The following is a 14512-nucleotide window of genomic DNA, read 5'->3' on the forward strand; positions in this document are numbered from 1 at the left end:
ATGGCGCGGCTGGGGCTGCTCCTGCTGCTACTCGACGTGCGCGCGGTGCGGGGCGTCCCGGGGCCCGCAGGTAAGGGCTGGGCCTCGGGGCCTCAAACCTAATCCAGGTCTTGAGAGACGACCCTCGTGCGAGTCCCTGAGTCACTTCATAATGGAGTCCAATTTTGGACCTTGACTCTTGACCCCAGTTGGATTTGGAACTGATTTTGGTTTCTTATTTAAAAAAAAATCACCTCAGAGAGTGCGAGCGAGTGGGTTGCACGAGGGACTTGCCCGTCTGTTCCCTGCCCTTGAGCACTGCAAGGGGTTCTGTAAGCCGGGGGGTGGGAAATCTCTAAATTAGAGTAAACTATTAGTACTCAGTATTTTTTTGCCTGGCAGGTCAGGTGGGCAGTGCCAGAGCTGGCCAGGCATGGGAGGGGCCCATCCTGCTGTGTGCGGGGGTGCGCCCTGGTCCCAGTCCAGTTGTGTCGGGGAAAGGGGCATGTCTTGGGCCCAAGCCAGTGGTGTGGGCAGTGGGGAAGGAGGATGGCCTGGCTTGGACCCACTGTACAGGGTGCAGGGGCTTGCCCACCAGTTATTAAATGCCCAGATTTCTCTACCTGTGAGGGCTGAGTGGGATGAATTTGGCCTGCAGGCTGGAGGTTGAGCACCCAGGGACTCAACTATAAGCTTGCTACTTATGAACCCATTTCTTGCAGGAGAAATTTACCAGACCCATGGCATTACTCTGTGTCTTGTTTTTATAACATAAACTGACATTTACTTTCATAGATTTCATAGACATTAGGGCTGGATGGGACCTCAAAAGATCATTGGGTCCAGCCCCCTGCCCAAGGGGCAGGAAGTGAGCTAGGATCATGGGATCCCAGCAAGATAAACATCCAAATGTTTCTTGAGTGTCCATAATAAGTGCTTGAACCACCTCTGGAGGAGTCTGTTCCGGGCCTTGGGGGGCTTGGACAGTAAAGAAGTTTTTTATATTCAGCCTAAAATGGTCTTGCAATGGGTGGCAGAGGTGTGTTAGGATCATGGTTCTGGCCCAGGAACTAGTCCTAGCTCCACATTGTCACTGCCCCACAATCCTGGCCCCCCCTGCCCATCCTGCTCCCAGAAGCTGTTCCCTGCTTACCCACGACCCCATCCCATCATTCTGGCTGAGTGTGCCCTGCCTGTGTCCTGGGCTGATCTCCATGGAGACCCTGGGATTGGCAAGTGGTGACAGTGTGGGACCAGGGCCTGAGGCAGAGCCCCTTAGTGAGTTTTGGTGAGCTGTTGTGGGGTGCAGAGGGAAGGTGCTGATCCGACCTGCAACAGCTCACCAAAACTCCCTAAATGGCCCTTGGGCCCATATAATTGCCCACCCATGCTGTAAACGTTTTAACGATGAGTCAACTGAAGTGAGGGTTAACTTAAATCTTTTACTCAGGTTGTTCCAGGATATTCTTATTCAGCTCTGGGGAGATAAAACACTTAATTTATAGTCCTCCAGCATCCCAGGGTATATGACTCCTAGCACTTCTACCTATTTCCACCCTCCAAACCTTGATTCCTTCCACCACGCTGGGGGTTAAACTCTGATGGCTCCACTCTTCGCCCAGAGCCGCTACCATCATTGCAGTGAGACCTGGGTGAAGAAAGCTTCCCTGGGCCTCCCTAGTCTTGTTTTGCAGTGACTCTGCATTGAGTGGAGCCCCAAGGGTTAGCCTCTAGCAGCTCACCTCAGCATTAAGGCACCTTGGGGTCTCTTGAGATCCTTTCAAGGGTGTTATACAGTGTTAGCACTGTGAAGTTTACAAACATGATTCACAAGATAAATCCAGAGATTTCAAATATGAAGCCACTGTTTAACCATTGTGTTAGAAGCATTCTGCCCTGTTGGGGTCTTTCTAAATTCTTTGCAACAGAAGAATTGCTCTACTATTTTTCTATCATATAAAAACTGAGTGAAAAATAAGCTGGCATTTACTGTTGGGTACCTTGAGTCTACTGGGGGTGCCTCAAGTAGCACCTTGTCCAGAGTATTTAATTGCATCCAGTTCACTGGAACTGGGGGGGGAGAGACTGAAAGCTGCTTGGAAGGCATGGGCAGGTGTTGCCCACACAGACAGCAAGACTAGCCCAGAAAGACAACAAGCACTAACCAAAGCCATGCTTGGCTGTGATGTGGAACTTGTTGTCCATGGATTGCAAAGCACTCTGCAAAGAAGGTCAAAATTGTCTCACATTGGGAAACAAGCAGAGTGGCTTCGCAACACCATGTGGCAGGTTATCAGCTTAGCTGAGGTCTTAACTCATCTTTTCTGACTTACGGATCAGAACATGAGCTAACCAATACTGTTTCTTGCCTCTTTGGTTCCTGTCACTGCATGGACAATACAAGGCTGAGATGATGACATGGAAATCTTTTTCATTCCCTCCAGGCCACAGCTGAGGCACATGGTTGGATGTTTGCCCTCTTTCTGTCTATGCTGTATCTACTGTATGGATAAATTTAAGACTTCATTCTCTCTGGCATCTTTAACCAGCACTAAATCAATCAGAGAAAGAGCTGAGTCTCCCTGCTCCCTTCACCTCCCTTTTCTCCACCTCCAAGCTACATGCCATTCACCTCTTCCACCCTGGAGGAGCAAGAGAGCCCTGGCTCCTGTCCACATTCCTACTTCTCAGTGCTTTTGTGGCAAGTTACAGTTGTGCAGGTCTGAGATGGCATTGAACCTTGACCTGTGACTGTTCTGACTTTATGATGGAATAACATCTCACTGATTTAAAATGTTTTAAAGGTAACCTGTAACAGCACCATCATGAGCATGTCTCATTATAATGTGGGGTTATGCAGAAATGCTTGAACCAGCTTGAATGCCAGACTGTAAAGTCAGTTTAGGATAGTCTTGCACAAAGAATTATAATATCCTGCTTCTGGACAGAGTGCCAGGCTAACTTGGGGAGAATATTTTCACAACCAGAAATAGTTTAGGAGCAGATTCTTCCCCATTGTCTTTCTGTTTTACATTCATAGTTCTACGGAGCCCTTATTTATTTATTTATTTTGAATAATTAGACATAAAAGTAATACATTTTGTAGTTGATCTGGAAATCATTTGGCATAATTTTCATGGTCTTTTTGTAGAGCCCTTCTCCCCCTTTGCTGCTGATTCGCTGAGGGGCGCTGGTGACCCCTCCCCTGACTACTGATTTGCCAAGTGGGCTGCCCATCATACAGCCCTATCCTTGCTGCTGATTGGCGGAGAGGGGCAGGGCGCGCATGACAGACAGCCCTCTTGGCCATTCAGCAGTGAGGGGTAGGGGGCGGCTGCTCCTCTTCATGCGGGAAGGTTCTCCCACTGCCTACTTTCTGTGGGCTGGAAGGCCAGGACGCAGTGGCCATGAGGACTGCTGGCTCCTGCTAGAGATCCAGGATTTTATTTTTAGTCGTGGCTATTCTGTGCCAAATTGCCATTTTTGTGGGGTTTGCAGAAACTGCTTTTTTGCAGCTTCCACAAAAAATGTGAAATCATGAATTGGGTACATCCCTACTCTTAGTACCCAGTCCAGTTTTTATAATCTTAAGACTTGCATTGTCTTGCTCTTGAAAACCAGGCACTTGAAAAAAAATCTTTACAAACTATAATATACTATATTAACTCCTGTAAACTGAGGTACATGAGTTTTTACCTTGCAGCAATATACGATCATATTTGGTGCATTTGTCTCCTGATATGCTGAGCTAGACCTTGTTTGTGGAGTGTGATTTGAAAGTCAAAGCTAGAAAATACTATATATCAGTGGAGAACTAAACAAAACCTGAGCTCTGTTGGATCCCAGTCCAAAGACATGTATTGACTGGTACAGAAAGAGCAATGGATGTTTGTCTATTATGAAGCTCAACTGATGATATATAGTCATATTATGAAAGCAAAACAATTAGCCTTGCTCTGGATGTGTGTGTGTGTGACTCCCACGGAGAGCCCCTATTGTGTTGTGTCTGTACTTTAGGGAAGTGTTTCCATTGCTACCCCTTTGAGGAATCACAGGATGTGTTCTTTGCTATATGAAGACAGATCCCATTTCTACTTTTTGACCAATATAAACTGAGATTTCTTGAAGAGCTGAAGGGCAGTAGGGGAAGGGTCTGTCTATACCATGTCCCCAGTGTGGTTGGCCTGCCTCACTTGCTCACATGCTAAACCTGGTAATAAGTTAATGAGAGTATTCTGGGGCCATCTCCAGGGGCTTCTCTTAAACCTGCTGGACACTGATTTCTTGAGAGCAAGTGTGACAGAAAACACTTTGCCCCTCCTGAGGAAGCTTTACTGTCCCAGTTCTGGGTTTGGCATGGGTGGGTGAGTGGGGAACAGTTGAGAGCATTGCCCATGGAGTGTGTTAGTGATCCAGTGTAGATAGATGTACCATGAGTACAGAAGGCTGCTTCAAAACTCGTAGCCCTCAGTATTAAGCGCATGGACTGGGATTATGCCCTTTGCAGGCACATGATGGGGGTGGAAAGCTATGCTGATTTGGAGATTTATAACAGGATATAAAGGCTTTCAGAATTAGAACTCCCCTCAGCTTGATGGCAGCTGCATATTTTTCGTTAGTTGGTTGTGATAAATACAGGCCCTCCCTCACCTGTTTTATTAACAGGATGCATATCACAAATCTCAATTGTTTATCAGCAGTGCACTACTGATAATGAGATGCTTAAAGTCTCTGTTTCCCGAAATATTCAGTCTCGATTTAAATGTATTGATTAACATAATATTTAAATACTTAAGTGACTTAAGGGACATGGTATAGGCAGACCCTTCCCCTACATCCCTTCGGCTCTTTAAGAACTCTCGGTTTATATTGGTCAGAAAGCAGAAATGGGATCTGCCTTCATATAGCAAAGAACACATCCTGTGATCCCTCAAAGGGGTAGCAATGGAAACACTTCCCTAAAGTACAGATGCAACACAATAGGAGCTCCCCGTGGGAGTCACACACACACATGCAGATCAAGGCTAATTGTTTTGTTTTCATAATATGACTATATATCATCAGTTGAGCTTCATAATAGACAAACATTCATTACCAGTCAATACATGTCTTTGGACTGGGATCCAGTAGGGCTCAGGTTTTGTGTAATTTTGCTGTGACTTGAAACCTCTTAAATCTGATAGGTATGGATACTGTGTAGAAAATCTCTCTGAAAAATAAGAGGCTAGAATGTGATTATAGACAGGCAAAATGACTACCAAAATGTCATACAAATATAGGATATAGCTTCAAGGTGACATTTACTTAATGTGCAGAAGAAAGCCATATTTTAAAAAGTGATCAGTAGTGTTAGATTTCTTCTTTCTGGCTGTTAAAGTTAAAAGACTGTAAAGGAACCTCCTTTTTCATAACAGTGATGGGTCTGTTCATATAGAGTCATAAGAAAGTAGGGCTGAAAGGGACCTCATAAGGTCATTTTGTTCAGCCCCCTGCTCAAGGCAGGACCGTCTCTGAATAAACCATCCCAGCCAAGTGTCTGTTTAACCTGCTTTTGAAAACTTCCAAGGATGGAGATTTCACAACCTTCCTAGGTAGTCTGTTCCAATGTTTGACCACGTTCATAGTCAGAAATGACCCTCCTAATCTCCAACCTCTATTTCCTCTGCTGCAGCTTGAGGCCATTTCTCATAATCCTGTCCCCTATAGCCACAGGGAAAAGCCCACCTTCATCCTCTCTCTAATTGCTCTCCAGGTACTTGAAGACTGTTATCAAATCCCTCCTCAGTCTTCTCTTCTTCAGACTAAATAACCCTAGTTCTTTTAGCTTTTCTTCATAAGTTTTGCTTCCCAGGCCCCTTATCATTTATGTTGCTCTGCATTGGACTTTTTCAAACTGTCCACATCGTCAAGTGTGGGGCCCCAAACTGGACACAGTGCTCCAGGTGAGGCCCTTCCTGCTGAATAGAGCAGAAGAATAAATGTCATAGATTTCATAGACATTTGGGCTGGAAGGGACCTTCTGGGTCCAGCCTGTGTGCTAGGGGCAGGAAATCAGATGGGGCCAGATGATCCCAGCAACATAAGCATCCAGGCATTTTTTAAAAAGATCCAGAGTAGGTGCTTGCACCACTTCTGGAGGGAGGCTATTCCAAACTCTCAAGATACAGATGGTAAAGAAGTTTTTCCTTGTGTTCAGTCTAAAATGGTCTTTTAGTAGTTTGTAATGGTTAGACCTTGTCATCCCTTGGGGTGCCCTGGGGAACAGATGCTCTCCCAGTTCCTGATGCACACCCTGTATATACTTATAGGCTGCCACCAAGTCACCCCTGAGCCCTTTCTTCTCCAGGCTGGAGTCCCATGCCTCTCAGCCTCTCCTCATAAGGCCCACTCTCTTGACCTCTAATCATGCGCATGGCTCGCCTTTGGACTCTCTCAAGCTTCTCCATGTCCTTTCTAAAGTGTGGAGCCCAAAACTGGATGTAGTATTCCAGCTGTGGACTCACCAAGGCCAAGTAAAGTGGGAGGATGACTTAGGTCTTGCTTGAGATGCATCAGGAGATGCAAGCCAGAGTTTTATTGCTTTGCTGGCTGCAGCACCGCATTGGTGGCTTGTGTTCATGAATCACTTTCTTTGGTTTGCAGGTGACACTCCTGTCAATACGGCTCAGTATGCTGTTGTCTTTTTTTTGCAACAAGAGTACACTGTTGGCTAATACTCAGCTTGTGGTCTACTGCAACCCTTAGGTCCTTCTCTGCAGTACTGCAGCTTAGCCGGTCATTCCCCAGTCTGTATTTGTGTATGCAGTTATTCTGTCCCAAGTACAGGATTTTGCACTTGTCCTTACTGAATCTCAACTGATTGATTGCAGACCATTTCTCCAGTCTATTTCTCCAGTTTGTAAGCATCTGCTTCTCTATGTGAGCATCGTTATCAAAATGGTTAACTGAAAGCTGATTGGTGCTTGTACTGAAAGAGGCAGAAAGTACATACCTTGATTTTCAAATATCTGATAGAGCCAGAAGTGCCAGCAACTAGAAATCCTTCACTTGTATAAGCATCCTTACAAAATCATGGATGGAAAACAAATATAGAACATGAAGATGCCAAAATGAAATCACTGATCACAGCTGAGGGCTAAAAGCACATATTATATATAATTACACGTGGATGTGTTCAGACTTTCAGATATGCCCAACTCAGACTGGATCTTAGCAAATAACTTCAGGGTTTAGAGTTCAGACTAGAGGGTTGCATACTTTCTTGTTCTTGTGGGGTGAGCTTATTACACACACCAAGGGCTTCTAGTACATCTCCACTCTCCCCCACAAGTTTTGTATGTGCCACCCTCTCATGGTGATTCATAGCACCCCTCCATCTTTCCAGATGCTTTTGTTGTTTTTCAGCCAGAATGAATAGTGTTCTATGCACTGATGCTTAGAATATTTCCTAAAAATTCTGAATTGTTTAGTTGCTGCCAATCCAGCAGGATAAATATTCTCATGTTGAGTATACTGCCTGGGTCAGATTTTCTAAAAGATATATCGAATGCCTAGATGCATCTTTAGGCACCTAAAAACCTTTAACAATCTGGCTCCTACTCTTTTTGTGGGCAATGGGAAGCATTGCTTTTATAAAGAATTCAGGATTTGACTTAATTTGATACAATCTTTCTATTTTCATAGTGCAAACCATAATTGAATGGCATCACAAATGGCCACTGAATGCACCACACAATAAGCAATAGTCCAGTAACTGTTTTCCACATTTTGTGGTCTCTCACTGTTTGGGTAAGAATGCCATATATCAGTTTTGTCCAGTTACGTATCAGACGCATACTCCCTATGGATACCCTCTGCTCATGGCACTGCTCTGACTGTTTTTCTTCTCTTCAACCCACGTGTCCTGCAAACTTCAGGTTTCTTCCTCTGATTCTCCTCATAATATCAGGTATGACTAGTTACACTGTAAATTGAAGCATTTACTTCCTCAGTACTCTGATGAGAAGCATAACATAGGAGTCTCATGTAGTGTTTCATTTCAAAGGCAGAATTCATAATTTTGTGTTTCTTTAACTTCTGTCTTCCATGTATATAGAAAAAATGTAAAGACACAACTTCAACAATTTAATTTTTCACATTACAGCAATGTTTTTGCTGCTTCATATACTTCTGAGTCTTGTTAAAACAGCAGTCTTAAGTTTAACTCTGTGTTCAGTCCCTAACTGATGTTTAGGATCCCCGCTAGGCATGCTACTTGGATATTTGAAGTGCTTAGCACAACTTGGTGTCTCTCTGGATTTCATTAGGAGTATCTTCACTCTTTCAACAGATTTAGGTATAACTGTTATCCTTATTCTTTTATTTGAGAGCTTTACATTTCATTTCTCTGCTTCCATCCTTATTCTTTCTGAAAATGTAGCTGAGCAATATCACCTGTGAAACAGAGATCTGTTTTTTTCCCTAATAACAGATACAGGTTCACACATAGTCTTTTCTCAGTGTCCCTTTTTAAGATTCCTTCTTGTTAACCATTGAATAAGTTAATGATAATATGCTGTCTGAGGCATTCTGACATCAGCTTTAATTATTTGGAGAAATACTGAAGTAATCATGCTTCCATAGAGAACTGACATTTTCACCAGCTGCAACCAGCTGCACTGTTGTCCAAAGAGGGTTATTGCACTACTCCGTGAAATGTCTTAGCAAAGCCATGGTGATTGTGCCTGTCATTCTCCAGTACTTTCCTGCAACATACTGGTATATATACAATGAATTGTTTCCTCCTCTGTTCCTCTTTGGGTCCTAAACTCAAATAGTTCTTCATGCAGAAAGTTCTGGGTTCAGTTCTCTACCAGATGATGCATGGCAGCATTTTGCTAGGATGTGTCAGTGGTGAAATTGTGCACTGATTGTGCATCTGCTTTTCACGTTCCCCACTTGTAGCCGAAACAACTCTGCCTGGTGAAGGCAAGTGATGCAGATTTTGGCTGTGAGGAGCAGTTGGTTCTGCAGACTCTATGAGGCACTGAAGAAGAGCTCCAGCCCTTTTAGGAGGTTGGGATATTATAGCAATGCAAGGAGTAAGGATTGAAAGAATACTGAATAGTTTTCCAGTCACAATGTTAAATGAAATTGAATTGGTTAGGGGCTTGATAAGACGTATGGATTGGTAATGAAATGGCAAATGCTCTCAGATAACTCTGTCACTGGTTAAGATCTGGCAGCACCTTGGTCTTCACAAGGGTAGGTTGGAACTTATGATGAAACATTTTATTTATAAAAATCTGGGTTTTGTTGAAACCAAAGCATTGTGCAGAAATATATCTGTCATTGAAGTTTTCAGATGGAAAGGTTTCTGAAGTCCTGGGGTGAGACAGACCTGAAGGAAAATCTTGATCTTTCTGACCTGAGTGGATGTTTCAGCAGAGCTCTATTTTTTTGGTAAAAATGTTTGAAAGGTTTTCTTTTGTTTTTAATGCAGCACAAAAAGAAATTTCAGAAGCTTAGCAGTTATTGTGAGAGGAAACTATCATTCTGTAGCCAAGTCTAGTCATAACTGAAAATTATTATCATCTCATGGCTGATGTGAAGTGGGTTGCTGGTCTAAGTCCAGTTCCTAGTGGCAGGTGTCCACATTTACAAAAAAACCAAAAAGTCACTGCAATTAATTCAGTAGTAGTCAGTCTTTATATGGAGGCCAAGGACTGAATAGGTATTGGAGATGAAACTAGATCCTCACATTTTGCAGTAGTTTTACAGGTGAAATGTTAAGAATATATTGGAGGTTTAGAGTGAGGAAGAGAGAAGTTGTAGAAGAAATCTTCCCAATTATTATTCTGTCCTTCACCACAACTACATTTGCTAATTAGGAAGGGGGGCAGTGCTAAAATGACTCACACTTGTGGAGGAGATTGATACTCTGCCAGTGCTCAGATATATTGTACAGGAAGCAGAGTAAATAGGAAAAATAGATCATTCAGATTGTTCAGAACATCTATTTGCAACAGGGAATATATTTCCCTGGTTTGATGGTTTATTCAGACAGTTGCCTGAAGGATGGGAAAGAGTATATTTATACCTCTTTTTACTACAAGTTGGTTTATCTAAGTCAACAGCTGTTATATTAATTTTGCATGTTTTTTCAGAGAGACTGTCAAATATTTTTAAAAAAACCCCTAGAAAGCGTTATAGCAGGGGCAGGCAATTATTTTGGGTGGAGGGCCACTTACTGAGTTTTGGTAAGCCATCGAGGGCCACATGGCAGGCAGCCAGTGGTAGATAAATATTAATTTTCTAAATGTTTTAGGGGTCCCATGGGCCAGAGAAAATGGCCTGGTGGGCCGCATTTTGCCCACCCCTGCGTTATAGAAACCAAAGCTATTTTTTAGAATAGAAACATGTACGTGTGCACAAGCACGTGTGTTGGGGGAAGAAAGTGTTGTCTGTTTGCAACTAGGACAATATTTAAGATAAAACTATTCCTCATTCTGCAGCATAAACAGACCAAAGAATAGGTGCCACTAGCATTTTGACAGAGGTTTTCTCCTAGTACTGGAAGGTGTTTTCCCTTATTGTTTGAAGTAGATGAACAATATTGTAATAGTTACAGACACTTCAGTTATATATTAACAACATTTTGATAATTGTCATAATTGATAGCATTGACTTTTACAGAGTCAGTCAAGGATCATCATGTTTTTTACCATTTAGGGATGCACTGATAAAGATTTTTTGGGCAGATACCAGTGACTGATTACCAGCCATATCGGCCAGTACCAGTCCAGTTCACAATATGCAGCCCAGCAGCTTGGTGAGCAGCATCCGGCTGGTAAATCTGCTGGGGAGAAGGGGAGGGGCAGGGTAGGCGCTGCCCAGCTGGGATGGAGCAGGGTATGGGATAGAGCCACAGGTGGCTCATCTGGAGGGAGGGGACAGCTCCCGCTGCTGTGCTCACCCCAGGGGAGATGTGCGCTCCCCCCCTCCGATTTGTGTACAGCTTGAGGGCAGGCTGCCTGCTGTGGGCTTGGAGTGGGGGGCTGTGCCAGCTTCTTCATGGTGGTGGGGGCTGGGCTGGGGCTGTGCTTGGGCCAGGTGTGGCAGGATGGGCAGTAGTGGTGCTGGGAGGGGTGGCTATGGGAGGGCTAGCACTACACCAAAATTCATTGTAACTGCCCCATAATCACCCTCCCAGTGCTGCTGCCTCTTGCCCCTCTCTTGCCCACCTCAAGCGCAGCCCCAGCCCAGCCTCGCCAGCAGGAAGAGGTTGGTGCCGCCCCTGCCCACAAGCCTGCAGCGGGCAGTCTGCCCTTGCTCCACGCACAGATCCAGGAGCATGTGCCCCCATGCCTCCCCTGGAGGTGCACGCTGTGGCGGTAGTCATGCCCCCCAGACAAGCCACTTGTGGCTCCATCCCATGCCCCACCCTGTCCCACCTTGGCTGGGCAGCACCTGCCCCAGCCCCAGTCCCACTCTCTCCCTCACCATGTGGGCCTTGAAATGCAGCCCCCGTGCTCCTCTCCCCTCCCTTCCCCTCCCCGTACTCCAAGCTGCCGGATTGCATTCCTGGTCATGTGCATGCTGCGGCTGCAGGCATGCACATGGCATTTATTAGCGACATCGGCCACATCAGCCAAAAAAAAGCCAATTACTGATAATGTCAGTATTGCTTTTATTGGTGCTGATATGATATGGACTGATATATCGGTGCACCTCTAGTTTCATCTGCCTTCTAACTTAGTGGCTGCATCTACACCAGATGCTGACTGTGCAGTTGTTACTGCAGTCATGTAATACTTGCATACCTAAATACTAAATGATTGTGCAGTAACTGTTGTTATTGGTGCGTGGCTTCCTGGTGATGCTGACTGTGCAGTAGCTCTTTACTGCTGCATAGTAGTATCGCATCACGGTTTGTGCCCTGTGACACGAGTAAGCATTAGTAACAAGATACTGTGCAGTAAGCATCTTGTGTGTTTAACTGCAGTATTGAAAGAGGTACAGGGTGTGTAAGCAGACGTGGCTGCGAGTACCTACATGCATATGTTCTATGGGATCTACCAAGTTTTCAGTAAGTTTGCTGCATCATTAAGCTTTATGTTTAAATGGAGCATCTCAGCAATTGTTGATTTGAACAAAAACACTTTCAAACACTGAGATACTACCAGTTTTAAGGCCCCAAAATTAGGAGTGCACCGATAAGGATTTTCTTGGCCAATACTGATAGCCAATTAGTAACCAGTCATATTGGCTGATACCGATCTGATAAGAGAGCTATAGGAATGCAGCTGGGCAGTGTGGAGAGCAGCTCCCTGCAGGTAAGACTGTAAAGGGGAAGGGGCATTGTGGGGTGCAGATCAAGGTCCCCACTGTGAGGGAGGGAGTGGAGCAGGGGCAGGGGCTGGGGGGGGGGAGGAGCGCTGTCCAGTCAGGGTGGTAAATGGGACCCTAGGCTGGGGTGGGGAATGGGATGGAGCCTCAGGCAGCTCATCCAGGGGATCAGTGTACTGGCACTTAAAAATAGCAGCAGGGTGCTTGAACTAAAGCTTGTCAAATGAGCTGTAGCTGCCACCACCATTTTTAAGTGCCGGGATGCTTTTAACCGGAGCAGAGCCAAGCGGAGCGAGGGTGGGTGCGGGTTGCCCACTGCAGGCTTGGGGGTGTCTGCCCTGCTGCCTTTGTCTCAGAAGCCCTGCGCTGGCTACACACTCCCTGCCCACCCAGCAGCAGGAGGCACAACTCACTACCCCCACTGGTGCCAGGTGGACAAGGGGGGGTGCAAGGCTCCTGGGACAAAGGCATCAGAGCGGAGAGCCCTGAGCCCACAGTGAGCACTCTGCACCTGCCCCACGCACAAATCTGAGGGGGCACGTGCCCCCCCATGCCTCCCCCATTGGGACAGGAAGCTGTTCCACCCACACCCCCGGATGAGCTGCCCGTGGCTCCATCCCTCTCCATGCTCCAACCCCGAGTCCCTTTTACCACCCTGTCTGGGCAGTGCCCCCAGTCCCTGCCCTACTCCCTCCCTCACTGCGGGGGCCTCTATTTGCCTCCCCCATGCCCCTTACCTCCCCCACTTCCCTTCCACAGACTTACTTGCAGGGAGCTATTCTCCATGCTACCTGGCTGCATTCCTGGCCATGTGTATGTGTGTGACCACATGCATGCACGTGGCATCCAGGGGCCCTGGCAGGAAGGCTTAATTATGTTTATCGGTGAAAATTATCTGCTACATCAGCCAAAAAAAGCTGATAGCTGATAAGATAAATTTCCCTTTTATCAGTGTTGATCCGATATGCAATCGATATATCAGTGCACCTCTACCAAAAACGTTCAGTGAATCAGAGACTCGTCTTCCTTGTTGTAGATTTGAAATAATTACTTTTTTAATGTGGAAAATAAAATTGTAGTTAAAATGTAATATAAGTTGTTAAGATAAATTGCTAAGATGAGTGGGATCATTTGGAGTTGCCCACATTTTGGTGGTATTTAGTTCTAGCTGTGGTACTGTAGGTCACAGAACATTCATTTTTTTTTTATAACTAACCAAACAATCAGACTTCTGGAATCTATAGGTTACAAAGGCTTATTAGCAGGTCTCATAACTACACTGGTTCCTTAAACTCAGTACAGATGAGATACTTTATGATTAATTAGCTAAACTCCAGAGCAGCTTGCAAATTATTTATTTATTACGTATTAAACTGCATCATTGCAGTTTCTCTGAAAATAGCCATTTTCTAAAATATTTAAGCATTCTGATAAGAAATACAGTGAAAATATTGTTAGGTCAGATGTTGTCTACGACATATGCATTTGGCTGGATAATTTTTACATATGGGAAGAAAATGTTTTTATTTTATTTTTTTATTTTTAATTCCTTAAAGCCACGTTCACATTGAATTGTCCTCAAGCCCCTTGCTGGCACTACTGGCATGGACATTGCTATTGCATTGAAAGGAGTCGCACTGGAACTTGGATTGAAGCATTGAGATACTGCAAACGATATCGAGACACAGAGCTATTAACAATCACAAATCCTTCAGAAAAGGTAAGTATTGGGCTGTTTATGTGATTTTTAAATTTGTCTACAAGACCACTTAGACTTAACTTATTTTGTTTCTAGTCCATATCTTCTTTCTTGAGGAAGCACAAGGGTAACATTTCTTTCGTATTTTTGGTGTATTTCATCTTTTCTTACCCTGAATTATTGTGCACGTTCTGCTTGTGTGCTTCTCCATCTGTTCTGTAGTGTGGGAAGAGAGAAGCTATTGCAAGTTGGGACAGTTGTTTTCACATGTAAGCTTCAAAGGGATTTCCATGAATGCAGAGATGGTTAGCTATGTTGGTATGAAGAAAGACAAGCTAGTGCAGCGTGGCGTCTGAGAGACAACCTAGCACAGAGGCATGAACAGTCTGCTTTGTCAGATGCTAGGACTGCCATTGCTAGCATCTGGTGGCATCTTGACCTGCCTTTTGCCTGTCAAAGGGATTTGAGCTCAGACCTTAAGAGGAAAACTTGTTTGTTAGTTACTCC

The 14512-nt window shown here is 44.8% G+C and overlaps 1 protein-coding gene across 1 annotated transcript in view; it reads left to right on the top strand.

Moving 5' to 3' along the window:
• Positions 1–14512, top strand: part of LOC149856281 (C-type mannose receptor 2-like) — a 32101-nt gene continuing 17589 nt past the window's right edge. The window contains exons 1-2 of the mRNA XM_090020483.1: positions 1–70; positions 13863–14026. Of these exons, the coding sequence (XP_089876609.1) occupies positions 1–70; positions 13863–14026 (234 nt within the window). The remainder of the gene's footprint in view (positions 71–13862; positions 14027–14512) is intronic.

Source organism: Crocodylus siamensis, chromosome 10, assembly GCF_052110815.1.
Source record: "Crocodylus siamensis isolate JL-2025a chromosome 10, ASM5211081v1, whole genome shotgun sequence".
NCBI lineage: Eukaryota > Metazoa > Chordata > Crocodylia > Crocodylidae > Crocodylus > Crocodylus siamensis.